General features: G+C 45.2%; 1 protein-coding gene across 1 annotated transcript; it reads right to left on the bottom strand.

The window, feature by feature from the left end:
- Nucleotides 1-1,556: 1,556 nt before the first annotated feature.
- On the bottom strand, nucleotides 1,557-17,769 carry PLP1 (proteolipid protein 1). Its single transcript, XM_045537762.1, has 8 exons — nucleotides 17,631-17,769; nucleotides 17,285-17,431; nucleotides 8,708-8,894; nucleotides 7,655-7,916; nucleotides 6,412-6,580; nucleotides 5,868-5,941; nucleotides 4,988-5,053; nucleotides 1,557-3,638 (listed from the first exon to the last, which is right to left on the bottom strand). Exons 2-8 carry the CDS (start codon nucleotides 17,286-17,288, stop codon nucleotides 3,567-3,569), a joined length of 834 nt encoding a protein of 277 aa, XP_045393718.1. The 5' UTR covers nucleotides 17,289-17,431; nucleotides 17,631-17,769; the 3' UTR covers nucleotides 1,557-3,566.
- Between the last annotated feature and the right edge of the window lie 5,793 nt (nucleotides 17,770-23,562).

The following is a 23,562-nucleotide window of genomic DNA, read 5'->3' as shown; positions in this document are numbered from 1 at the left end:
GGTCTTCATCACCTTTCTACCCATACCACCCTCAAACTTGAACCTCCTGGGCTTTAGCACAGAGCTTGGTAGGTGCTCAGTAAATGTTCATAGAATGAATGAATGAATGAATGAATGAACAAATGTTGCTCTGGACAAAGCTGCAGCTTCCATGTTCTGCATAACTGCTCTCAGTACTGACCCTGAAGATGGGAAAAGCAATACAACTGACGCTGTAAGAAAATGTTTCTTGTTTATACTGCTGCATCTTGATCTTTGGCTGATCTAAGCACAAAGAGAGCTCTTTCAGTTCAGAGAAAGGAGGTTTATGATGTGTGGGAGAGCTAAGAACAATAGCCTCGATTGATAGGCTGGAGATGCTCTCAGCTTCTGAGAGCCTGGAAACTCCATCTATAGATCCATCCCAGAGGGCAGAGCCAAATAAGGGCAGATGGAAAACACAGCTTTCTTGGGAACTGGCTTTCAGCTCCTCTGAGGCAAAAATACATTCACTCTGTAGCACCCTGAATCAATCCTCCAAAATATGGTGCTGCGTCCTTGTTTGCCAGTGTCTAAAAATAAATCCTTGTCATATTTTTATCCTTTTTGTCTCAGAGTCATTCAACCAGACTCGCTTGTGGAATATTAATTGTGGTGAAGCAGAAATCAGGAGATCAAATTGAAACTACTTTTGAACGAAGCTTCTGAACTGATGATTGACTTCTCACCCCCAGCCAAAGTCCCTTTCTCTCCAATCGTGTTCCTTGCCAAGCTGCAACTATGGGACAATGAATCTGCAGCTAATTTTAAGTCAGCCTTCTTTAGGCTGGTCATTACAGTGCTGTCCAAGAGTTCTAACCTAGGGTTGTGACAGGGTTTTATTTATTTTTTATTTTATTTATTTATTTATTGATTGATTGGTCTCAGCATTAAAGCCCTGTCACTATCACACAGGTCTATGTCCCAGGTGAGCTAGTGGGCTGGCCATGCAGGGTAATAGGTGTCACTAATTTATTTTAATACTGACCTGCCACAGCCCTATTTACATTGCCCTTGCCATATCTGCCTGCCCTTTAAACATTAAACTTTCTATCCAGTACTTTCCAGATCAGACTAAGTATTCATCATGTATGAAGCACTAAGTCATTGCTAGACTATCCAAACAATTTAAAGAGGAGGTGACAATAACTTAAACCAAAACGCATCAGGGGCTGGGGCACCCTATGGTATTGAAGAAGTAACTGTATTTGACTCTGAATTAGCAGAACGCTCTGAAACCCAACTTCAAAGAGAAAAGAGCCCTTTAAATAGGTACTACGTTGGTATCAAGATCTGAGTTCTAGTCCAAGCTCAGACAGATATTTATTGGGTTTCTTTGGGTAGATTACTTTGCCTCTATTTTTCAGTGTCTCCAGCTATAAGAATAGAAATGATCTATTCATCAACTATTTATTTCAGAGAAGTGTTGTGAGAATGACCTGGATGATCTGCAAAATAAATGAACTCCCTGAACAAGGTCCAATTATTAAGTTTCTGTTGTGAGGTCAGATAGAACAATTCACTCAAAGGACACAACGTTTGATTGAGAACATTCTTAATTTTATTTTCTTTAATTTTATAAAATACATTTTGTAAGATAAGTTTCTAAAAGTTTATCCTTTATGGTTGTTAAAATTGAAATTCTATATCAGAAATGGAAGAAACACTTTCAGTTGATTAACTCTCTTGGTGTGTGTATATGTGTGTATGTATGCATGTGAGGTTTTTCAGGGAAGGGTTGGTTATTTGTTATGTTATTAAATCAAAATAAAACACAAAGTATGGATTACTTCACTTTCCTTGATCTTGATTGGTTTCTTACAGAACATTTTCCCTTTCCTCCCTCTATGCAGCCTGGAAGCTTATCTCCTATACTGGTCTGAAAACAAGTATCAAGTGTCTTTTTGTAAAGATCTTACATCTCCTTAAACATTGCTGAAACCACTTTTGGGGGGGAAAGAACGACACAACTCTTTACAACAAAAGAGCTACAGTAAAAATCTTTCCTTCAATAAAAACCAATCACACTTTTTTTTTTTTTTACCCAAAGTTAACCTCAAGACAGGAAAAGACTGAAATCTCTTTCTGCCTGTCCTTTTCTGTGGAAGCTTACCAACTGAATAGCTGACGATTGGTGCATTCAGTTACGTGATCTATATCAGGAGAAAATAACCTTTATGTTAAACCTAACTGTTAACATGCCAAGATAACATTGCTAATTAAAATCATCATCTCCCATTAGCTAGAAAGAACAATTAAACAGGTTATTCAAATTGAGGTTCAAAATCACCAAATCTGTTTCTGCAAAGGGCAGAATACTTGTACAAAATCCCAATAGATCATCTCATTAGCCAATTTTTAATATCATTTGTGATGATGAATATCCAATTTTCCTTTTTGGAAGAATCATAATCAAAGAATCATTCTCCAGATCTTTCTGATACGACCCCAAACAAGTGATAAACAAATTGGAATACGTGAAATGTGCATCATTCTGAAACAAATCAAGATCTTCAAATCACCTACTATGACAGAATGGATAATACCCCATGAAAAGAGCACCATTGTGAAGATATGGCAGAGGCCAGAGTACACAACTAATTAACAGAAAAAAGACATGCTATCCAAAGAGTTATCTATCCTGTGTCTACCAGAGGGCCATCTCAGGTTACACCGTTAGCCACCAGCAACTGCTTTTCCTTAGGCTAGTCTTTTTTCACGTAAGCTAGTTTCCTTCTATTCTCAGCTCCTTGGAAACCACAGCGTTGTCATGGTAGCTGTTATCAAGGAGAAGGGAGTGAGAAGATGCTGACAACACCCTGTTTCTCTTCCCTAACGAGGTGTAAGGCCAGATGCCCCCTTTGTCTACACAGACACTACGCTCCCTTATGCTATAAGTAAGGTTGGCTGAGTTAGGGCTTAAATAGTCCATCCCCACGGGGGTCAGTGCTCTCTTTCTACGGGTGAAAGATCCTTGCTTTGACCCCCTTCTCCCAGCTGCAAGAGGCAGATTTGGGCAAATGTTTTTATCATTTTGCTGGCATTCTTTTTTTCTTCTACCTTCAGTGGTAATTGGGAGACAGGAGTGAGTTCTCTGTTTTATACACCAAGGAGAATATAATTGGCCCCTATCGATGGAAAGGGAACCAAGGACATTCCTTCTCTCTACCTGAGCATCTTTCTTTCCACTCTGTTTCCATCAGTGGAAGTGCCCTTTGAGAAGAAAGCACTTCCTGGTCCTCAGGAGATGCTTGAAAATTGAATTAGAGCCTCCATTCCTTCGTGACTTGCAGTTGGGGAGTCACCTTCTTAGGCATTTCCCATTTCTAGCAGGAACCAGCTGTGAAGCAAAATGACTAAAAGAGGTGCATAAGAGGGGAGAGTCCACAGAGAGACCTTAATCACTGCAAGGCTCTCCTTTCTTGTTACACTCGTCAAGTAAGAAGAGGGCCAGTCAGTGGCAAAGGCAGAGTTAAGATGGGAGACGCAGTATTGTAGGCTTGTGGTTAGAGCCTCGCTATTAGAGAAAGGGGGATTTCTACGGGGGATCAGAACTTGGTGCCTCGGCCCATGAGTTTAAGGACGGCAAAGTTGTAAGTGGCAGCAATCATGAAGGTGAGCTGTAGGGAACAGAAGACAGAACATGAGTGAGAGTAGAAAAGGAAGCGCTCCCTCCTTCAATCCCTTTGGGAATGAGGAAGGGTAGAAATAAAATCATAACTAAATAAAGGAAAAACCCCCGCTCTGCAAAAAGCAAAGTTTGCCTCAGGGAAGTGAATGATACATGGGCTCTGCCATATCCACGTGTCTAAGAGACTGGGAGTCATAAGGTGCTTGCTGTAGACACACAGCCACACCATGCAGCATAGCCCTCCCCGGCTTAATGCATCAATTTATTTTAAAGGTGAGAAATTACTCGACTCTGATTGAAAGGCTAAGTAGCAGGGGCCAGGAGTTCCTGGATGTGAGCTCGTCTTTGTCTGATCACGGTTTATTCAGTGACTTCAGATAAATCACTTCACCCTTCAGTGCCTTAGGTTTCTAATCTGCACAATGAGCACACTACACTGACACCACGCTGTAACACTATCAGCAAGATCTGTGACATAGAATTGTATTATAGTCATAACAATTCTGATAATGTTAGGAGGTCCTTCCAATATTTCCACAAGAGTAACTAAATCCACTGGAGAGTATTCAAGACGGATTCATACTTACAGTATACGGAATTCCGGGCTACCGCAAATCATGTTTAGTGATGTTTCAGTGTTTTGTCACTGACCTGACCAGGATGTATTGAGAACTAACTATAATTTATGGCTGCAAAGCACTTGGCAGTATTACGTGCTCTGAAAATGCTAAATATTATCATTCATGACTATGAATATTTGGCCTCCCCTTTCCTGACACCATTTTTCTTGTTCCTGTCTAATTTTTGAAGTTTTTCTGCCTTGCCAATCCAAAGTAGAAGCACCCAGCCTCTAAATTTTGCTGTCTCTTCAAGGGATGTTTCTCTCCAGCATTTTAATGTTAAAGATAGAAAGAAGATAAACCAAGGTCTATCTTCTTGCTTTTTTTCTTTTGAGACTGTTGCCCAGGCTAGAGTGCGGTGGCGTCAGCCTAGCTCACAGCAACCTCAAACTCCTGGGCTCAAGCAATCCTCCTGCCTCAGCCTCTCAAATAGCTGGGAATACAGGTACGTGCCACCACGCCCAGCTAATTTTTTCTATTTTTTTTTTTAGTTGCCCAGCTAATTTTTTTCTATTTTTTAGTAGATATGGGGTCTCACTGTTGCTCAGGCTGGTCTCAAACTCCTGACCTCGAGCGATCCTCCCGCCTCGGCCTCCCAGAGTTCTAGGATTACAAGTGAGAGCCATTGCGCCTGGCCTATCTTTTTGCTTTTTAGCATAGCTGTACCTAAGCTATCCCAGGCCCATTTATTTACCAAGACCATTCAAAGACAACTCACCAGAGAAACCAGTGTGGCTGCAGCCCCCACAAATGCAGCAATAAACAGGTGGAAAGTCATTTGGAACTGCAGGAAAATGCAAGAGAGAGAACTGTTTCTTGCAATAGCAAAAATATGCTCCACTGTAAATTGTGAATGAAACTTTCTAGATGTGTGTGCTGATGTCTGTCTTGTGTGTTAATTTTACATTTCTAACTAAATTTTCATTTCCCTAAGTGTAGGCCTCCCTAAGTGTACAGTCTTTGATGTACACTATAGTACCAGGCCCCATAGCACCCAGAACACAGAATACTCATAAAAGAGTGTAGTACTCTCAAATAATCAACTGGTCCTCTAGAGTTGTGCCCAGAAGCCCAAAATGTAAAGTCAACACTTTGCTTTCAAAGAAATAATTTACTACTTTACTTCCCAGAATTTACTTTTATTCCCCTGCCTGATTTGTGCATAATCATTCTCAATCCAGTGATTTCCTTTTTCAAATATATTTATTTTACCTCTCATTAGAGATTGAGAATCTTAAAGTGTTTTTTAAAATGTATAATGTCTCTGTGCACAGCCCATTCTCTTGATGAGGTTTTTAAATAAAGACTGAAAATTATCATTTGGGGGATCTTGCCACTAGGCTCTATCTTTACCTAAGCTACCTATTAAAGGGGGTAGTTTTAGAATGGAAGTTTTTCTATGCAGCCCTAGGGAAAATAGGTATTTTACCATCTATGCTCATTGGCTCAGGCATCCTCAGCCAATATTTTGTAGAAGACAATCTGTTAATTCAAAATCCATCAGAGAGAAAATTTAGTCCTTAAAATTGAAGGCCATGGGTAGAAATTTGTATGGTATTAGCCATTTCATTGTAAAATAACCCAAATAGTCCACTCACCTCTGCTGTTTTGCAGATGGACAGAAGGTTGGAGCCACAAACCTTGCCAGGGAAAGCATTCCATGGGAGAACACCTAAGTATGACACAAAAATCAACCAAAGTAAGCTTCATGGAGTTATGGGGCCACATGGAAACTTTCCCCCAGGGCCCTTCTTTCATCTCTAATCATCCTGGCTATAAAGTTGGATTCTACCAGCGATCGGGATCCTGTTTTCTAAAGACTTACAAAAAAGAACTGGTGGTATTGAACAGTTGTGAAATCTTGTTTTTGTTATTGAAATGTGTTGCTTTGGGGTTGGAAACAGCTGGCAACTAGAGCGGAGCAGTGTGAACAGCCAAGAAAACTCCCACCACTTCCGAATCCCCTTCCCAGGGAAGAAGCCTCTCTGGTCTCAGTGGGGAGGGATTAACAAACTAAGAGCCAAGCGTTCATCATCTTGTATTTTTCCCATAATCACCACCCTCCCTACCCTAAAAAAAGAGCCAAATATATAGTGCTTCCATGGTGGGTAGGAAAGCCAAAGCGCCCGTGCCCTAACTCACCATACATTCTGGCATCAGCACAGAGACTGCCTATACTGGCAGAGGTCTTGCTGGGGAACGCAATAGACTGGCAGGTGGTCCAGGTGTTGAAGTAAATGTACACAGGCACGGCAGAGCAGGCAAACACCAGGAGCCACACAATGGTCAGGGCATAGGTGATGCCCACAAACTAAAATGATTGACATGGGGCGGTTAGAGATCAGCGTTAGCCTGCAGAGGTTGAAACACAAACTGGAAGAACCTGGAGAGGCATGTGCCACACAATGAAACCAGATTCCAGGGCTCTCCCCCAAATGAAATTAGTGATCAGGGCACCTCTGCCAAATGTCATTGGCAGTATCTACTGAAGAATTGGCCCCAAGTGTGATGGAGGGTGGGGGAAGTGAGTGGGGGTGGGAGTGAGGAGGATCCCTGGGTTAGAGAGGCTTCAGGAGGTTTTGGGGGGCAGATAAGGTGTAAAGAAATCAAAACAGATCTTGAAAGAAAGTCGTGCCATTTTGTGCCTTAGGCTGAGCTTAGAAAATGTTCCTTATCACAGGAACAGTTTTGTTCCCCAGTCATTGAACAAAGCCAATAGGAGATTTAAATTTCAGATATAAAAACCTTTCTAAGCTAACTGCTGGCCACAAAAAGACATTGCTACAACCCACACATGTTCAGCCCCCAAAGGATCTTTAACTCTAGGGACTGAAAACCAATGTGTGCCTTATTAGAAGTATGGATAGCCCTCAGACAAAGATAAAACGTAAAATACACAGATCTACAATAATTCCCTCTGGGACCTCCAACAGTGTAATATCCTGGAATATCATGAATTCCACCTTGGAGCCAATTGTTTAATTTCTAAGATCCACCTTCCCTCGCAGGTCAGGTGCCTAAGTCTCAATCCTATGAGCAGCATTTTAGTCTTGGGCAGTCAGATCCACTCTTGTGGTCCCTGCTAGGAAGGGAGTAAAGGGATACCAACAGATGGCTTAGAAATGGTCTGATTGTACAAAGCATCCCATAAAAGTCACGCTTTTCATTTTGAGATGAAATTTTCTAGGGAACCTTTGAAAGGTGAGGCTAAGCCGGCTGGGCACCACGTTCTTCCCGACCTTCTCGTTTGGCTGTAGCCATCGCTTCCTCACTCAAAAGCCAGGCCCCTAGAGAGGACCCAGCCTTGGGTGGGGATGAGGCCACAGACTCACGCCCCATTGTCCCCCACCCCTTGTTATTGCCACAAAATCCTGAGGATGATCACCTTGTCGGGATGTCCTAGCCATTTTCCCAAACAATGACACACCCGCTCCAAAGAATGAGCTTGATGTTGGCCTCTGGAACCCCTCCCCTTCTGGCCCCCTGTTACCGTTGCGCTCAGGCCCTTGCCGCAGATGGTGGTCTTGTAGTCGCCAAAGATCTGCCTGACTGCGCCGGTGGTGTAGAAGCCCTCAGCCAGCAGGAGGGCCCCATAAAGGAAGAAGAAAGAGGCAGTTCCATAGATGACATACTGGAAGGCATGGATCCTGCATTAACAGATAGACAAAAGAGACCACGGAATCGTATTAATTGGGGACTCGGCTCTTTTCCTGCATGTAAGTGAGGTACACACCAGAGCGGGCACTTTAACAGACTTAGGGATTCTTTAGAGGAATCACTAGACTCCTCTTGCATGCTTTTACCTTGTCTTTACTGAAGTAAATGAAGACAGGGAGCATGTGGCCGGGAGCATGTGCTCCTCCCCCCACCTCTGGCTTACCCTGCACTTGGAGAACCCAGGTGCTACTCTCCTTGCCTGACCCTTCAGAGATACCACCTCACAGGAGAGGGGGGCTAGACAACAAGGAAGAGGGGTGAAGGAACAGAAGCCTAACTTGTTCTAGGAACCAGAGAGGTTTAGTATTAATATTAAACTGGAGCAGACTCGAGCAGTGTGTCAAACCGAGAGCAGCGACCCCACTCTGCCCAGTCTTTGTGTGCACACCTCCCCAACGGGGTTCTCTGTTCCTACCGCTGTGGAGGCCCCAACTTGGGCAATATGAACCACACCTAGCAAAAGTCAGAACACGTATGAGAAAACAAGGAGGGGCGGGAGGGGCCTGGCAGGCAGGCCCCTCCTTTCTGAATCTGGCACTTTCCCCTCATTTAGGGCTTCAGATGTGGTGGAGGCGGAATCTGCATGCAGAGGGAAGACTCAGAAATCCTGGCTGCCTCCTCCCCAGTGCCTTGCTAGCCACTAAGGTACTGATGAGTTATGTATCTCCAGGATGGAGAGAGGGAAAAAGAGATAGGTCTGGGTGGGAGGGCAGGTACTTACACATTGATGAGATATTCATAGTCCTGGTAGTTTTTGGAGAAATATGTCTCAATTAGCTTTTCTGTGCCAGTGAGGGCTTCATGTCCACAGCCACAAAACAGTGCCACCCCAAAGAAACACAATCCGGTGGCCACCAGGGAAGCAAAGGGGGCCCCTACCAGACATCTTGCACAGCACTCTAACAAGCCTGGGGAAGAAGGAGGGGAAACAGTCAGGCACATACAGTCGGTAGCTCACGCCACCCAGACCTCTCTGCCAGACCAGCCAGCCCCTGCGCTCACAGGCACAGAGACCGTGGGCACCCCAGAGTCTGAAAGCAGGAGAGGCTAGAGGTTTCAGTTTTGGGAATGTGAGATTGACCCAGAATCCTTACTTTGTTCTGTGTTTTAAAATAAATGCTTACCTTTAATTCTCAGAATTTATGGTGTTTTTTTAAAAAAAAAAATAATTGAGTAATTCAAATAAGCAAGCCAGAGAGATTATTAAATCAATCCCTCCTTTCTTATTGTTCTGGTCTGTTTGTTTGCATGCTTGTTTTAATCATTCATCAACTATTTGTGAAATAAATACATACTTACTATATGCCCAGCATTGTGCTGGGTGTTATATGGGATACAGACACAGAAAAGACATAGACTCTGCCATTCTGGAGTCCTTAGTTTCCGGAAGAAGAATTAGCTAGGTAGACCTAATATTTTCAACTAATAATTCCAGGCAGCCAAGGAAATAGTTACAGAGGGTAAATGCACTTGGAGTTTCAGGAAGGGATGAGTACAGGCCAGAGATGTTGGAATTATCAGACAGAATTTGAGCCTGAAGAGCAGTCCAGGTGGAGAAAACTTTGGGAATTGCAAGCTCCTGGCTATTCCTGAACATTGTGTGTATTTGTTGCAAGGAGTGTACAATTCTCCCTAGTCTGGGTATGTGGGGAGCAGTCCAAAGAGAAGGAGGGAACTGGCATAGGACAAGAAATGATAATAAGAGGATTACTCTTACTCACAATAATAAAAATGCAGGCTTAATGATTTTTGGACACTTTGCACGGCTATTTTGTCCCCCTATCCTGCAGCTTGGCCAGTGTCCCCACCCTCAGTCCTACACTAAGATTCTGTCAATACAACTACAAACAGACTTTATACAAAGTCAGCAAAGCATGAAACGCTTTTCTGGCACTAGGAAAACACATGAGGGCGTGGGAACACAGGTGTCTTAAAGTGCTAAGAATCCCCGATATGCCCAGATCTGGTATTCCAGGCCACACGCCAGTGTTGCTGAGAAACAGGACAGGCGCAAAAGAAGTCATAGGCTCTGAAAACAGCTGTGCCCCAAGTACCAGTCTCATGCTCTAAGGTGCCATATGGAGTGAAACTTAGCAAATGCCAAGTAGATGACCGACTAGATGGGGAAAAGGGTAGCTCCCTCTGGCCTCTTCGCCAGATCCCTAAAAGATGGAAGAAACGAAAATGTTAAGTTCTTCAGACAAAAATTCTTAATTCATATCTATGAGTATATGTATACATATTTATATAGACACACACTAACTGATTTTATGTATCTCTTCATATAGTATACACACACACAAGTAATCAGCAAATGTTCTGGGAAGCTGCTATTTTTGAAAAAGCATGTTGTGATTCCTTGTAGAACGAAAATAAATTGCATTAATTTCTTAGGTTTGAATTTTTACATTCAAGCATTTTTCTAAGCCAAGCTCACTTGTCTATACCAGGGCACCAGGGGAAAGGGGAGTCCTTTGCCCGGCCCTCTTAATTCTAGCACAGTTTCTTTTTATCCCTGAGTACTTAAACACCTGGTGATTTGCACGGATGAATTGCATCAATGTGAATAGATTCTGAAAAACCAAATTATCTCTATCATGGGAAAGTTAAGGTAGAGGCATTTGTCTTTGTTCTCAGAGCTACAAAAGGAGTGAGTCCTATTACCCATTATCCCCTAAAATGACAGCCTTTCTCCAGCCTTCAAAGAGCCTCTTCTTCAAAGATTCTTGTATGTCACACCAGAGATGAGACTTGGAAGCCCAAGCCAAGCAAAGTAAGTAGCTAACTTTTGCAACCAAACTCAGTTCGTTTCCTTTTCCAAGAACTGAAGAGCTGCTGCCAGGAAACTTGGTCTCTATAAGAAGCAATCAATTTGTAGCTGTGCTGCTGCAAGTGGAGGCTGAGTTTACTTAGTATGAACTTTGCAAGAGTGCTTGGGAAGAGTGCCTCCTCAGAGTTGGCCCATGGGGGGTGGGGGTGGTTGTGTGCACATGCAAGCATGCACTCACGTGTGTGCATGTGTAAGAATGTGCACATACACACGTGTATACCAGAGAGAAAAACACAACTGTTGAAATTGATCATTGTTCTCAGGAAACATTCCAGAAATTGCTCTTCCTCTTTCTCAGTAGGTTAAGATACTAGATTCATCCTGTAAGTCAAGAAAAAGACCTTGGAAGTGAACAGTACTGCCATTTTCCCTCTCTGCCTATCCAACTCCTCCCCACCCCCAAACTCTTAGACTCTTGTACTAAAGAAGGTCTCTGAAGCCTGGGGTTGAGGGGGGGAGAAGAAGGTCAGTGACCCCACCGTTCCCTCTCTCCCCAGCACAGGGTCAGGGCTTGGACAGAGCCCTCCATAGCTCCTCTGGACAAAGAAGCCTTGTTCTTCCCTGAGATCTCAGGAGCCTCATTGGTATTCTGCAAGGGCCCGCAGGCCTGGGGGTGGGGAGGGGGTCAGACCCTGGGAACAATGGCAGGACTGTTTGTTTAGCCCAGGGTAAGGAGAGCCATCCACCCTAGCAAGTGGCCATCCTGGGCCCACTCATTGACCCCAGCTTTTTCATCTGAGAAGGGCTAAGTTGTTGTGCAGGTGTGATCAGTGATGGAAGAACTTGAACTCTTGCTAGCCAAACAGAGAATTCCACTCTACGCTTTAGCTGATGCCCCCTCCAGGGTTGTAAAGATGAAGGGGAAAATCTTCTTGTGTGGATCTGATCCTTCACTCATCATCCAAATAATCTGAGAGTATCATGGGTCATGTTCTTAGTGGGTGATAAAAGGATAAGCTTTGGGAGCAGCTCTGAATCACCAGCTGATACTTTCTTTCGGCATCCATTTTTCCTCTATTTTCTTAGAGCTCAGATAACTTAGCATCCCCTTTGCTGCTCCACTGCTGCTCAAAGCAAAGGACAAGAAGGATGTAGCCTTTAATGAGTCTCTAATGTGGAGTCTGAAATAAATGGCCTTGGATAAATCTATCACTACTGAGCTATATACAGTTCAACAATATCAGCATAAGCATCAGATGTCCATCTCTTGACAATTGAGATGAAATGTTTGTTCTGAGGGCATTTAAGTTCAGCAGAAATGAAGAATTTCAGTTAGCCTGTCCAAGCGAAAATCAGATTTGGGATTCTAACTTAGAAAAATTCAGAACGTGCAAGAAATTGTCTTTTCATCAAAGTAGGTGACAATCAAAGCATTCTGAAAAAGGTCCATTGGGTTTGCTTTGTTTTTTCACAGCCCAAGAAATGTCCTTGGGTATACGTGAACAATAGCCTGAAGCTCACAGACTCTCCATGTCCGAACCTCTCATGGTTTAAAGGATGTGGGTTTGATTCAGGAAGGCTGGGGGAGGGATTCTGGAGGAGAAGTTCCTTGGCTCTCTCGAGACACTCTCACATCTCCATGCTGCGCCATGGAAGAGTTGGCATAAAAGAACTATACAGTAATAATATTACTCAGTGCAACTCAGTAGGATGAAGCTGGCTGACTTTGATGAAAGGTCATAGAGAAAAATAATGACCGTCTCTGGTATTTTCCTTTCATTTCTGTTTATGTGAATTCAGCACAAACATTAAGCACATTAGCAGTGACATAGACACAAGAAGAAACAGAAGGGAATTTTAAGGCCCAATCCGTTTCTTCAGAGAACTCACAATCTTCTTCGGGAAAACAAAATTATGTCTGTGAATTAAAAACCAAAGCTACCTATAATCAAGTGTTAAAATGGATATGACCAAGTCGTGTGGACAAAATATAAGCAAAGGGAAAAGATCAGTTCAGGGTTGGCTACATTTATCTGCAAACTCCCAAAACTAGTCCAATCAACCTGTGATAAAACTTCAAGCCTTCTCACCAATGCTCTTCACAGGGGCCTGACAGAGATCAGCAGGACCAATGTGACTGATACAAATCCAGGTCCATCAAGGGACTGGTCTGATCCTGATGCTGTCTCTTTAAGCACACACCAAGAGCTCCCAAGCCCTCCCTCCTTTCCCATGCCCTGGGCATGCCTCAAGGACCAGCTCCATGATGGAAATTCAGTGTGAATCTGGGAACTCATCAAAGGGAGGAGAGGAAGGGCTTTCATGGAAAGGAATGGTAGAAAGAGACCAATTGTACCCTGCACAATTCCCAGCCTGTCCCTTGAATCCAGCTGACAAAGGGAGAGATAGAAGAACCCTATACAATAGAGCTAAACAACAGGCCGGCTCATTGAGTGAGAAACTGGCCCCATCTCCCTAAGTCTCTAATCTGCGCTACAGTCTTACCCTCCTCCCAGAACCCACCCCTTAACCTCACCCCACGAACAGAGGCCTCCTTGATCAGGGCCCATAGCAGTTGACAAGGCCAAGATGCTAGAGCAGCCGTGACTGGTACTAGGGATGGATAGGGATGAGTGGGTGGGTTCTAGGAGTAAAACATCTGGAGGTGCCAGAGACAAAGACTTTTGCTTCTGGCCTTATGCTGGTCAGACAATGCCCTGCCTATAATCTTATCTTTCCTTCATGATATCAGCAAGTGCTACATTCAAGTGCTAGAAAGGGGCTCTGAAGTCCCCAGGGCCTGGGAATCCACACCTGCTGGATAGTCAAGTCATGTAGGTAAGGTTAAAGAAAAAGGAATCTCAGCCTCTTCTTTGGACAAGTATTATTATTACCATGGCAACAGCATCTGGACCACCTTGTTTCCTGTACTCTCCACTCCTCTTCAGACACACAAACATACATACAGAAAGAAGGATGCACACATGCTAATCTCTGTGCAAACATTGGGAGGCTGAGGTAGGAGCTCGATTGTTAAAACCTATCCCTGGCACATTGTCTCCACCTTGCCCACTTATGGGAAGAAGAAAGAGAAGTAACCGGCACTAGAGACAACAGTAACCATACCTTGTTCCTCAGGTCAGTCTCCCACCAATTTCTCCTCTCTCCTTGGTTGCAGATTGAAGCTGATATGAGGAACCTTATCCTCTTCCTTGGGATGTCACCGACTCTTTTCCAGAGCCCTGCCTGGCAGACAGCTCAGAGGCTAGTACAGAGCTGAGAGATGACCCATAGGACTATTCTGTAATAGCCAAGAGGGATTAATCAATCCGTACTTGCTGAGCTTTGGATGTAAGTTTGGCACTGGGCAGGTCCTGAGAGCAGGAAAGAAAGGGGAGGCTGCTCTGTCCACCTACCGTGGATGGTATGACCCTTCCTGTTGATGTCACTGCCCTCACTTGACCTTCTCTAAACCTGAAGTGCTGTGGGCAGGGAGGGCATTTCTACCGTAGCTTTCGTTCAAGACAAAGAGCGGTACCTGGGAGATGGCTTTCAAGGCTTCAAGATGATACACAAAAAGGCAATGATGGAAAAAGATGCCACTGGCTGGGGTTACCTTAACGGGTTTGCAGACTTTATTTCCCCTCCTGGCCACCTCCCAGGGTTGAGCTTTTTACTACTCAGACAGCTCTGAGAGAACAGTTCCAGTTGTCAGGCTGTTGAGTAAATGTCTGGCTTTCCTAGCTTAGAACCAGGACAAAAGCCCCCTAAAGCTGGGCAGACCTTTCAATCTGCCCGACTCTCTAAGAGTTCTGGCTCTGCAGAGGCCAAGGTGAGCAGTGGGGTGGGGAAGGCTGCCCTTGATAATTTTAGTCAGTGTCTCTAGGAAGAGTAAGTGAACATGCTAGTTCGGATCTGGTTACTTTTTAGCTCCTGGCATTCTTGTGGCATTCCGGCCATCTTGATGAGATTCAGTTAGTCTTAAGTCTAGTTTGTGAAACTCGACCCCTGCTCTGCTGCCACACTTTTTGCCTAGGCTACACCCACTTACTCTGAGCCAGCCAAAGCTACACTGCTCGGCAAACAGCCACGTTTGGAGGGAAGCATCACAGTCTGGTTACCAGGGTAACAGCCACTGTTCTCAGACGACAACAGGCTTGCAGAAGCCAATGTTTTGATGTTCAGTAATGGCATTGTGTTACTGAGCCATTATACTGAGAATAATCAGCTACTGCTCTTTGGTTTCTTTTTGGCTCTGTTATTATCCCAAAGACTCATTTGGAACATCCCCCTTCCAAATCGAGACAGAGTTTAATGAGCTATCATTTCCCCCATAAACCTTTTGTGCAGATGCTACTGAATTCGGCGTTTCTCTTTGCTTCCAATCCTAAGGGATTCTATATGGTCAAGGGAGTAAGCTTCCTGTTTCTGGAGGTTACTAAGCAGAGGCTGTATGAACATTTAATTGGCTGTTGTAGAAATGAATCCTGCATTGAAGGTTGGCTCAGACGACTTCTAAAGTTCCTTCCAATCCCAGATCCCATGTCATAATTTGTCTACTGCAATTGTTAAACAGCAACACACTCCACATCAGAAGTAGTAACAGTACCTGGTTAGAGATGGTCTGTAATTCAAAGTATTTGAGGTACTCTGTTATTGAATAACTGAAAACTCAGTGGCTACTCCATGTACCTGGCCCAAGTATTGCCCAGGGCCAGGAGTTGGGACCCAGTACACATCCACTACGGTGCCCTTATCTGTGCCAATCTTCCTTTGGCGGAAATCATCTGGCCTCCATAACAGAACACTGTTCCTGTGGACACCTTATTTGTTCCTGCCTTTCCTCAGAGATTTCAAGCCCTGAGGAAGTAATATTCAGGAAATAATATTCCTGAGGAAGGAAGTAAAATTACTCCCTTTCTGTTTCTAATGCATAGCCTACTTGATACTTGATCGGGTGCCCTAACATTAGATAGGGTTCCTGATGCTACCCAGGGCAAGAGTTTGTTTTCTCTAACATTCACCTTTCACCTGACCACACTTACTTGGTCAAATGATTCTTACCCAAGCACACAAAATTCACACAAAGAAAACCCAGCCACCCTGGAAAAAGTAACAGTCAGCCTGCACGCTCATTATCATATAATAATCAGTATTATCATGATTTATAATTGTTATAGTTCTTGCCCGCTTTCAAAGGACTTTCACATCGTTATTACTTGATTCTCACAACCCTGAAAGTAGACAAAGCAGTTATTGCTATCCCCATTTTCCAGATGATGAAATGGTGAGTCACAGTGACCTGCCCAAGGTCATGCAGTTCATAAGCAGCTGAGACAGGATTCGAACCTGATTGGAGTCTTGAACCTGATTGTTCTGACTCCTAGTCCAGTGCTCTGCCCTCCTAACTACCCGACCTGAATATATGCTTCAAAGAGCTTTCCCAGTGTTCCATGATGAAACAACCTAAAGGCTGAACCAGATCAATATAATTGAAAACATAACGCCATGAATGTCGTTGGAGTCCAGTTGGTACTACACTTGATGAGAAACACACAGGGCAATTGAGTCTTATTTCATTTTGGATGCGTTCAAGCTGCTACTCTCGTTTTGCCAAATGAGAGCAACGTCGACAGGACTGTGAGGCAGCCTGCATCGACACAGACCTTTGTGCTCTGCACACCTTACTCTGAGGAGACACTACCAGATACTGGAATCCCATAGCTTCTCTCTCTGTTCAAAGAGTCCTCAGCACTCAACCAACTCAGCAAGTGCGCTAAGGTCCCAGCAGCCTCCTTGTCATAGCAGAGATTCAGAGTCCAAGCCATGCCCTCAGGAAGGCTAAGTCTGTGATATTTGCTAAAAATGGTTGCCCATGTGCGTGCGCATGTGTGTGTGTATATGTGTGCGTGTGTGTGTGTGTATGTGTGTACACACACACACATACCTGCACACCCCTACCTATATCTGTTTCCCATGGTAAAGCCACTGAGGACTTTATTTTCATTTCCGGAACCTGAGAATGGCCTCCTCAGCCATGGTCAAGCCTAAGTCCAGCTTGCCTGATTCCCCAACTTCCTACTGATCCCAAACAGGGTCCAAAGTTTGTATCAAGCGAGCAGCTATTTTGTACATCTGAGGGATAGTCAACACTCAGTTGCCTCCAGCAGTACCAGGGGTGACAGCTGATATGGCCATTACCAGGGCCTTGGAACCAAGGGAAAAGAGAAGGTAGAGGGAATTGAGGGGGTAGGAGGACACATGACCACAGCCATCCTGCTGGGCACTCTCTCCAAGGATCTGTGGGACTCTCCACGTGCTGCTGGAATTCTTTGGCAATAAAGCATCATGCTCAGCACAGCAGAGAAGGAGTTAATCTAATTGAACGCTAAGGAATTAAAAAAGAAAACAAGTGCCAAAACACAACTCATTTAAACGGTTGGAAACCCCGAACCCCCAAAGTTGGAAATCGTCTTGTGAATTCCTGTGCCTGCTTGAATCTTTGATGCTAAAGTTTTTGAAACTCACCCATGTCTTTGGGACTCTGACTCCAATTGTAGCCGGCTGGCTAGTCTGCTTTGCGGCTGACTTTGTTCAGCTGGAAGGATCCTGGTCTCTCCAGTCTCCTTCTTCGGTCCTTTACTTTTTCTCTCTGAGTATCTTTGTCCTCTTCTCCTGCACTGAAAAGGGCTTTCTGATTGACAGCCAACCCCCTTAAAGGGACAGGCCCGCTTTCCTCCTCCTCTCCTCCTCCCCTTCCCCTCCCCTTGTCCCCACCTCCTCAGGGATACTCCCTTCTCTAAGGGCTCCATCTTCTCTCTCCGCCTTCCACTGCCAATTGTTTCATTTTCTTTCTTTTTTCCCTAAGCCTTGCCTGGAATTTCACTTTGCTGCAGAGACATCTGGAAATGTGGATTGGGGGTGGGAATGAAACGAAAAGGTCTTGGAAGCCTCCAGCTGATCCTTGAGTCTATTTGGTGTGGGATGTGGCAGTGCAAGCGTGAGAAGCCATGGAAGCGGTAGCCCTGACAGGGGGTCAGGGTCAAAAGCCTACATGTTGTCTTCCAGAGCCCTTCCAAATCTGCCCCAGCCCCACCCCTCACTCCTAGCTGCCCTCAGCCCTGTCCACGTTTCCCCTCCCCTCACTCCTTGGCAAATAAGCACTCCTCCCCCCATCCAGCTCTAGAAACACAATAGAGAAGAAAAATTCGTCTTTTAAAATAATTTCCTGCAAATCCTTCTCAGTTGCAACTGAATGAGGACAAAACGCAAGCTGTTGATTCCAGAAACAGATTGTGACCAAGCTGGGGGAGGCTAGAATTGTAAAAATTGGACAGCTAGGATAACACAGACTCTGAGGGGGGCAAGACCTGTGCAAGTTCACAGTCTAGGCTAAAGAAAAGGCCAGAGTTGAGGATGTGAGGGGTTTCCAAGGAGAGTAATTGACCTTGAGACAAGTCAAGAACACGATCTGGGAATCAGATAGTCGATATTCCGTCCCGAGAATGTAGCGTCTTCATCAGGGAGCTGAGGCCAGGCAGGGAGTGGGTTGGGGTGAAGCAGCAGTCGCAGTAAGGGTGGAGAGAAAGAGAAGCAAAATATATCTTTGCCTCAGAGAAAGAAACACTAAGAAAAAAATGGCCAAGTAGCAAAAACAGGGAAACGCTATATGAAACTTGCCTTCCCAATAAGCTATTTCTAAAGACTGTGCCTTTATTATTTGAGTGCCCAGTGCTAGGTGGCATCAGCCTGGGAAGGTTTTCTAGAACAGATAATTCTTAAGCAGTGTTTATCTGGGCTCATTGTCAGTGTCCTCTCTCCCTTTAGAAGCCTCAAGGAGGCATAGCTTTCTTGACCGAGAGGCCAGCGTCCTCCTATGGGTGGCCTTGAAGGAAACTGGTTGGCATATCAGGAGGGGTATCTGTTGGATGACTCCAGGTAAGGAAGGTATGGCCTTCAGGAACTTTTCCTGTGTCTTTGCCTTGGGGGAAGAGAGGCAAGGAGGGAGATACTGAGCAGAGCCTAGAACCTTCCTGTGGGGGAAAAGAGGCAAGATTGTGCCTTACAGTTTTCTCTTTGGGCTGTGACCTTGGACTTCTTTCCAGCTTGGGCTCTGCTATTAGGAAATGGGTGAGTCTTCTGCAGATGCCCCTGGGGACCCACAGGGGAGCCAAATCCTGCAGCATGTGAGGCTTGCTCAGAGTCCTGGAACTCTAGATCCTTTGCTCTCATACCAGCTCCAAGGAAAAAGGATTCCGGGAAATGCTGCCCCTTGCAGAATAGTGTAGTAGCAGCTCTCCAGAGCAGACCAGACTGAGGCCATATGAGTGATGGAAGAGTCCTCGGGCCCCTGCCCTCCCCTGCCCTGCTCTCCACCCATAGACTCTGCCTGCTGTGGGAGCTCAGTTGTAAGATTGTGCCAGCAATAAACTTCTGGGTGGTCACTGGAATAGCCCTGGAGGAGGGGCAGGACCTAGAGCAAGAAGTTGTCAAACATGTGCTCTCGGCTCATCAGATGGCAGAAGGAGCTGAGCCCAAACATTGGAGGTTCTGATGAGAGAGATGATCCTTCTCAACTCTAATAGATGAGATAGCTCTGCACACAGAGGAAACTGCTCAGACTGAGCCCTCTCACAAGTCTTCCCCTGGATTCTCAGCAGCAGCTCTGGGGACAGCCAGGCTACTTGGAAGAAAATGTGCATCCCCAATAAACTCACATATTCCAATTTCCCAACCACATTCCCCTCACACACGTTTCTCTCCTCCTTTCCTCCGTCTCTGTTGCCTTAATATTTATTTTATTTTCTCCCAAGCCTCAATTTCTCTGTGTCTGTTACACGTTTCTGTGTCTGTGTGTCTGTCTCTCTGTTCTTTCTTTTTCTCTCTCCATGCTCCCTGATGACGCAGATATTCCTGTCTCCACCTCGTTCTTATGCCCAGGGCCAGGAAAGGGACTCGGCTAGGTGACTGTGTCATAATCACTGTCCCCAATGCCTTAAGGTTCCCAGCTCCCTAGGATCGAGTGGCTTCCAGTTGCTCTGTACATCCTGACACTCTGCCTCAGCACCCCCTCAGCACCCCTCTTCTGAGCCCTCCCTACAGCCCTTTCCAGGTCCCCAAGAGGCCATTTTTATCTACCCACCCCCACCTATTTCTACGATTCTGCTTCCATTGCTTCTGCTGAGCGCCCTTGGCAAAATGTCCGGCTGGGCTCCCGGCAGTGCCCAGGGATTCCTCAAGAGGGCACTGCCAGCCTTCTTGGTGGCAGCCTGCTGCCGGCACTGGGTGCCTATGGGAACAATGCAGGATTGTCTGAAACTGGTAAACAGTTTGCTTCATGCGATTCTGATGGTACCTCAGAGAATCTGGGTCCCCTTGATCATAGCTTGGTTTGATTATACAGCTTTCTTGCAAATAACTCCAAAACACTTGGATATTACCTCCTCTCTGCTCTGTGATCCCACATTACCAGATTCCAGAGGGTCACAGAGCAAGTGGGTTCTCTTTGCTCCATTGTGTAGACTGAACTCTGAAACTAATGTCAACGGAAAAAAGCCAAACTCTGTAAGATAATTTTAAAGAGATTTATTCTGAGCCAAATTTGAGGACCATGACCCGGAGCCACGCCCAAGAGGCCTTGAGCAAGTGGACTCGCTGTGGCTGGGTTACAGTTTGGTTTTATACATTTCAGGGAGACAGGGGTTACAGGTAAAGTCATAAATCAATATGTGGGAATCATACATTGGTTTGGCCCAAAAAGGTGGGCCATCTCGAAGCAGGGGCTTACAGGTTACAGGTGGGTTTAAAGATTCTTTGGCTTGTAACTGGTTAAAGACAGGAAGCTTTGTGTAAAGGCTTGGAATGTTTTAAGATAGTTGCTGTTTATCAGAGATAAGACACTGTTTATCAGAGATAAGACACCGGACATAGATTGGTTGTGTAAATTGAGGGCCTGCAGGTTTGTCTTGCATACCCTTAGGCTTGTTAATGGGTTACAAAGGATGTCCCCAAGAAGGGAGGGCGGCATGATGAGGCACATCTGACCTCCCTCCTCCTGGCAGGCAATTTAGTTTTAGGATATTCCTTTGGCCACAAGGGGGTCCATTCAGTCAGCCGGTGTGGGGGTGAGCCTTAAAATTTTGTTTGTTTTATTTATTTACTTATTTATTTATTTATTTATTTATTTTTGAGACAGAGTCTCACTCTGTTGCCTGGGCTAGAGTGCCGTGCCGTCAGTCTAGCTCACAGCAGCCTCAAACTCCTGGGCTCGAGCAATCCTCCTGCCTCAGCCTCCCGAGTAGCTGGGACTACAGGCATGCGCCACCATGCCCGGCTAATTTTTTCTATATAAATTTTTAGCTGTCCATATAATTTCTTTCTATTTTTAGTAGAGACGGGGTCTCGCTCTTGCTCTTGCTCAGGCTGGTCTCAAACTCCTGACCTCAAGTAATCCTCCCACCTCGGCCTCCCAGAGTGCTAGGATTACAGGCGTGAGCCACCACGCCTGGCCAAAATTTTATTTTAGTTCACACTAAGGAAAGGCCAGTGAATTTCTTCAAGGAAACTAGATAAGGGCTCAAGTGCCCAATCTGGTGATCTACTTCCCCATGCCCATGTAGGGGATCATAAAAGGGAAGAGAGAAGGCACAGTACCAGTGAGAGCCTGGGGTCACCTGGTAGCACTGGGGCATCTAGAGCTGAGGCTTTGCTTCTCCTTCCCAAGATAATGTCTTCCCAGACAATTTGAGAGGGCAAGTGGCTGCTTCTTGCAGCTTTTCTGGCCCTGTCATAGAAGACTGACTGGCTAGCAGGCAGGCAGTATATTATGTCCTTTGCACTTGTGGCTAGAACTTTCCACACACAATTTCATGCTGATTGGCTTGGCCATGCCTTTCTGGCCAAGAGAACGGAGGGCTGAGGGCCAGAGATGTCACCTACTCTGAGCTGGTGTGGGGTGGAAGGGGACAGTGGAGGGTGCTCTTCTGCCTCTCCTGAAGATTCAGGGGGCAGTGTGAGGATGGATAGGGACAGGCGGTGGAATGGATGTGTGTTTGTCAAGGGGGAGATGCCTACAGCTTCTGGATAGAGCAAAGAGTAGCCCAGAAGCCAAAAGAATCAGATCAATAGCCTGGCATGGTGGCTCACGCCTGTAATCCTAGCACTCTGGGAGGCTGAGGCTGGAGGATCACTTGAGGTCACGAGTTTGAGACCAGCCTGAGCAAGAGGGAAACCCTGTCTCTACAAAAAACAAAAAAAATAGAAAAATTAGCTGGGTGTGGTGTTGTGTGCCTGTAGTCCCAGCTACCCGGGAGGCTGAGGCAGGAGGATTGCTTGAGCCCAGGAGTTTGAGGCTGCAGTGAGCTATGATGACACCACTGCACTCTAGCCAGGGCGACAGAGAGAAACTCTGTCTCAGAAAAAAAAAAAAATAATAATCAGACGAATAAACTCAGGAAGAGTGCCTGGGGAGCAGCACTACATAGCTACTTGAAATGTGGAGAACCAGCTTTCCACAGAACCTACATCTACCACCATGAAAGCTGGGACAGATTTGGCAGGGTGGCCTCTGCAGAGAAGATGTATGTTTGATATGATCTCTGAGTACAGCAGAAATAAAACTACTATCCTTGGCTGTCAAATACTTACCTAACTCTGGGGGACCAATGTTATTTTTTCCATTTGACTGATGGAGTATAGAGGCAGCTTTCCCAATGCCACCTATCAGGCAAGGGACAGGGCCACCACTAGAGAATGCCTCTCTCCAGACTCATTGCTTGGAAGTTGCTTGGACACTTGTTCCACTCTGAAAGAAGGTTTGAATAGACAGCCTCTACCCTGAGCAAGAACAGCTGCTGTGGCCCAAATATCCAACCTTCTATACTTATCAGGCTAAGTAGGAGTCTCGTGTTCGAAATCCAGGGCAGAGGCAAGTTTCCTGCAGTTTGTAGAATCAGTGGGATTCCAAATCAGTCAGTGGAAAGCACTGGGGATTAGATGATATTAAGGATTTTTTGTTATATTTGTTAGGTGTGATAATAACATGGTGATTATGTTTTAAAAAGAGTTCTTTATCCATTAGATATGCATAGAGGAATATTTATAGGTGAAATGTCATGATGCCTGCGGTTTTCTCCCTCCAGAAACTTTAGTAACAATGTTAGGTGAAATAACATTGGCCAAGTGTTGGTAATTATTGAAGCTCGGTGATGGGTACACAGAGGTTTATTATTCTATTTTCTCTACTTTGTGCGTGATTGAATGTGAGGTCAGAAAATAGGAGCCATTAAAGTTAAGCTTCAGATTAACCCAGAAGAAAAAAAGAAAACATTTCCAAGAGAAATCTCTGATATTTCTGATGCATATAGTTTGGTAAGAGTGGCTACTTCTGGGGAAGGGGGTTGAGGGCTTGGAGTGGGAGGGAGACTTTTCACTCTATGCCCTTTAGTACAGTTGAAATTTATAGCTATATGCATTTCTGACTTATTCTATTGAAAATCCCAGTTGAAAAGTCCTTCAGGCTGGGTTGAGGAACAGCAGTCTGTAGGTCCCTTGGGTTTGCTTCACTGACTTCAGGTGGATCATGAGAGTGAAGCCCTCACGGTGGCAGGTTGGCCAGCTCCACTGTCCCCGCTAGCCGCGCTGCCTGCACCCTTCTTCTGCCTGTGTCTCTGGAACACTGACCTACTGTGAAACCCAGGCTGCCCCTTGCCTTGGGAGAGGACTCCCGGGAACCCCTCCAGACGTACAGCTAGATGGGGAAGAGGAATTGCTGCTGTTGCCCTGCTCCCTGTGGGAAGAGAAGACAT

Source organism: Lemur catta, chromosome X (genome assembly GCF_020740605.2).
Source record: "Lemur catta isolate mLemCat1 chromosome X, mLemCat1.pri, whole genome shotgun sequence".
NCBI classification, from domain to species: domain Eukaryota; kingdom Metazoa; phylum Chordata; class Mammalia; order Primates; family Lemuridae; genus Lemur; species Lemur catta.
This window is presented reverse-complemented; position numbering and strand designations above follow the sequence as displayed.